The sequence below is a fragment of the Amphiura filiformis genome, unplaced genomic scaffold (assembly GCF_039555335.1).
Source record: "Amphiura filiformis unplaced genomic scaffold, Afil_fr2py scaffold_161, whole genome shotgun sequence".
In the NCBI taxonomy this organism is placed as follows: domain Eukaryota; kingdom Metazoa; phylum Echinodermata; class Ophiuroidea; order Amphilepidida; family Amphiuridae; genus Amphiura; species Amphiura filiformis.
Window position 1 is genome coordinate 93453 of NW_027305625.1, and position 3839 is coordinate 97291.

The following is a 3839-nucleotide window of genomic DNA, read 5'->3' on the forward strand; positions in this document are numbered from 1 at the left end:
TTGGAGGTTAGGGCTATGGTCTTGATTAGCGTTTATAAGTAAATTATTGGTTTTTGTGACTAATGGTCCCTCTGATAATTGACCTTATATCTTACCGCGCTTCAAGAAATACTCTGCACGTATATTTCTGGTTTTCTTAAAGCTTAATTGGTTTTCGACTGCTATAGTCTGATGAAAAATAAAACCAATTAGGCTTATCCTGTTTCCTTATCTCTCTTGATTTATGGTGGTCTGTGCTGCATATACCCTGGCTGCTCATTATTTGTGTCAACACAGCACGTATGCTTGCTATTTAATTGCAAGACACCATTGACAGAATTATAAAATACAACACGAAGTCATGAACTACATATATGGGGAACTCTATAATGGGTATATGCTACTATAATAATTATACTAGTACTAGTAAAAACATCCGCTATTTGGTTGACAAAAATTAAGACATCTGAACATGAAAGATTATGTGTTTTGCAGAAGTGATGTGCTAGAATAATATTGAGTGCCAACTACCTTACGTCTTCTGATATAATGTTTCCTAATTGGTTTTCATTATACAGTTCATCATAATTTTCTTTCCATCTGGTTTTCACCTCCGTCTGTCCTGTTAAGACTCTGCCATCTTTGCTTTTAATGGTCTGCATTCTGATGGTTGGCTTCTTTGTGATTACTTTAATTGTGGCATAGACTTCTTTTGACTTAGCTGCTTGGTGCTCCACTTTCGTGCAAAGTCCTTGGATCCACATGTCTTTACATCCCTTTGTTTTCCTCTTGATCTCTTGGTTGAGATAGTTGTACCTAGGTTTCAAAGATGGGTTTTCAAGTTTCTTGAGTTTCACTTTGCTTCTCTCCTTGCTGAGATGTATCACTTCTTCGCTTATCCATTGTTCTTGTTTGTTTGATTTTTTGCTTCCTAAAACTGCATTTGATGTGTCATTGAAGGCTATCTTTACACCCGTCCATATGTCTTCAACATCTGTTGTATCAAGATTCATTAGTGGTGCAAATTTACCTCCAATGGTAACTTCATAATCCTGCTTGACTGAGTCTGTTTTTTGGAATGGTGCTTTCTGTTTCTTTTTGAATTTGACCCTGAGGTCGGATATTACAAGCTGGTGGTCGGAACCAACATCTGCACTTGGGAAACTTCTGGAGTTTGAGATGCTTGTCTTCCACTTGTTGTTTATCATTACATAGTCTATTTTATTTCTAGTCTTTCCATCAGGGGATTCCCATGTCCATTGGCGGGAATCTTTGGCTTGTTTGAACATTGTGTTTGTAATATGGAGATTGTTGGCTGCACAGAAACTTAGCAGTTTTTCACCTCTAGCATTGGTATCACCATATCCATATCTTCCCATCACCGCGTTCCATTTCTGCCAGTCTTTTCCAACTTTTGAATTCAGATCTCCCATTACTATCAGCATGTCTCCCCCTGGTGTGTTGCCAATTAGCACTTGGAGGTGGTCATAAAATTGGTCAACATCTTCTTCCTTGTCTGCCATGTTTGGAGCATACACTTGAATTACTGTCATTGCTCCAGTGACAGTTTTAAATCTTGCAGAGAGTAATCTTGAAGATACATGGTTGTACCCTAGTAAAGATTGTTGTGCCACCTTATTAAGTATAAAGGCAACTCCTGCTCTGTGAATATCTGTATACCCAGAACATAAAATTTGGTATCCTTCTGTTGCAAATTCTCCACTTTCTGTCCAATGTGTTTCAGAAACTCCAATAATCTCCCATTTGAATTTATTGAGTTGGTGAAGTAAAAGTTCAAGGTTTCCTGATTGGTACAGTGTGCGTACATTCCATGTCCCTATTCCAATTATACTCTTAGTAGTTAAAAGTGCCTTTCTTTCCTTCGGTTTATCTGCAGCAGCTCTTCCAATTGGGGCTCGACATGGTGAAACCCCTGCTCTAGGAACTTCATCATATCTTCCGATTGGCTTTGGAGTTGTTGCTTCATTCTGCTCTGTCTTGTGCAGGCCCGATGGTTGAACAGGCGGGTTATAGTAATCAGGGGCTTTAACCCTGGTACTGTTGTGGCGCTTCATTGTGAATCAGTTTCGCTCTGTGTTTAGCCAGGCGGGCGAGACACTCCTCTCCTGGCCACCCTGGTCCGTCCGTAACTTAATGGACATAAGCCATCAAGCTAACAACCCCCGCCACTTGAAGGTGGACCAGGACGATTACCAACATCCTCACAAGTTGGTCACCTCCTCACACAAACGTGTTACCAGAGGTGGTCTCCCTCTTGCGCTCCATCCTCAAAAGATTAAAGATGGGAGAATGCTATTTTTTGGGGGGGGGGTTGCCTTTTAATGTTATGTAAATGTATCGCAGGGCCCCATGTAAGACCAGCTTTTTGGCTGAATTGGGCTACCCTCGATAAATATGAATAAAATAAATAAATAAATAAAATAAATAAATAAATAAATAAATAAATAAATAAATAAATAAATAAATAAATAAATAAATAAATAAATAAATAAATAGATAAATAAATAAATAAGATCCTACTACCATGATGTGAACTCTGCGAATTCTGATTTTTGTTTTCAGTCAATAGGACCACATGGCCCAGATACCTCTTCCAGATCTATCATAATTTCTTTTCCTATTTTAATAGCAAGCCAGCTTGCCCACAACACGTATATATAATATATGTACATGTCTGTTTTTCAAGCCAACAAGTGCATGAGATGTTGCATTTGCTATATATATCTTTGCTTAGTTCTAGCGTGAACCATGTAATTAATCAATTGAAAATTAGACTGGTGTACGTGTAGAATGTAACGTTGACGCAAGAAATCTCAACCTAGCGATCATGCGATGGTACAATTCATTTATATAACATGTACAACAAGTTAAACTTGTAAATATCCTCAGCCATCCAGTCACTAAAATCACAAAGTTTTGAATTAAATATTTTACTTACTTTTGCAACTTGCTACGTTGTGTATGATACCATCAGACCTCGTCATGCAACGAACCTGCTGGGCCGGGCAAGTGATACTTGAAGACGACTAGGGATCTTTTTGATAACCGGGATTTAATTCAAAACTTTGGGATGTATAATGAGTTATAAAGTAATATTTCAATGCTATGTGTTTCTTACTCGACTCATGAGTTCAGAATGAAGCTGTGCGCAGCTATACTGCTATTCGCAAACATTAGAAATGAGACATTTTAGACACTTGATCGATTTTGAAGAGCGGCTTTCCAACCATGGAGATTTGATGTCAGAACAAACATATGAATTATATTCTTCAAGTTTTTCGTAATTATATTATTGTGTTAAGGCTACAGACAGAGGTGATTGTTACCGTTTTTAGGCTATAGGTTTACCATAACACGAAGGTAAGAAGGGGAAAACGAAAAACAAAACAAAAAACAAATAAACAAAACAAACACTAAATAATAACAACAACAATAATAATAATAATAATAATAATAATAATAATAATAATAATAATAATAAAAAAGAAAAGAAAAAGGTTTTATGTTTTTTATTTTTTTTTTTTTTTTTATCTGAGAGTATAGTTTAGTTGATGGAACACTTACAAAGCTATATATCGTCAGCCTGCTAATTGCCTAAGTCATTTTTTTAACATAATTATTCACCAATCTTTGAACAAGAACGAATGATAATGATACAAATGAAAAGGAAAAATCCGAAATAATTAGGGTGATTACGTAACTGATACATGCTTGAACCACATTTTGTTCTTTGTTCTCAAAATTACAAAAAGTGGCTTAGGCAATTAGCGTAGCAGGCTGACGATATATTATATCATCAGCCTTATGTAAACGTCAAGTACAGGCTTTTGTTCTTTTGG

At 36.5% G+C, this 3839-nt stretch overlaps 1 protein-coding gene across 1 annotated transcript; it reads right to left on the reverse strand.

Moving 5' to 3' along the window:
- Window positions 1-506: 506 nt before the first annotated feature.
- Window positions 507-2054, reverse strand: LOC140145174 (craniofacial development protein 2-like). The gene has a single exon (XM_072166948.1). It carries the CDS (start codon window positions 2052-2054, stop codon window positions 507-509), a length of 1548 nt encoding a protein of 515 aa, XP_072023049.1.
- Window positions 2055-3839: the final 1785 nt, after the last annotated feature.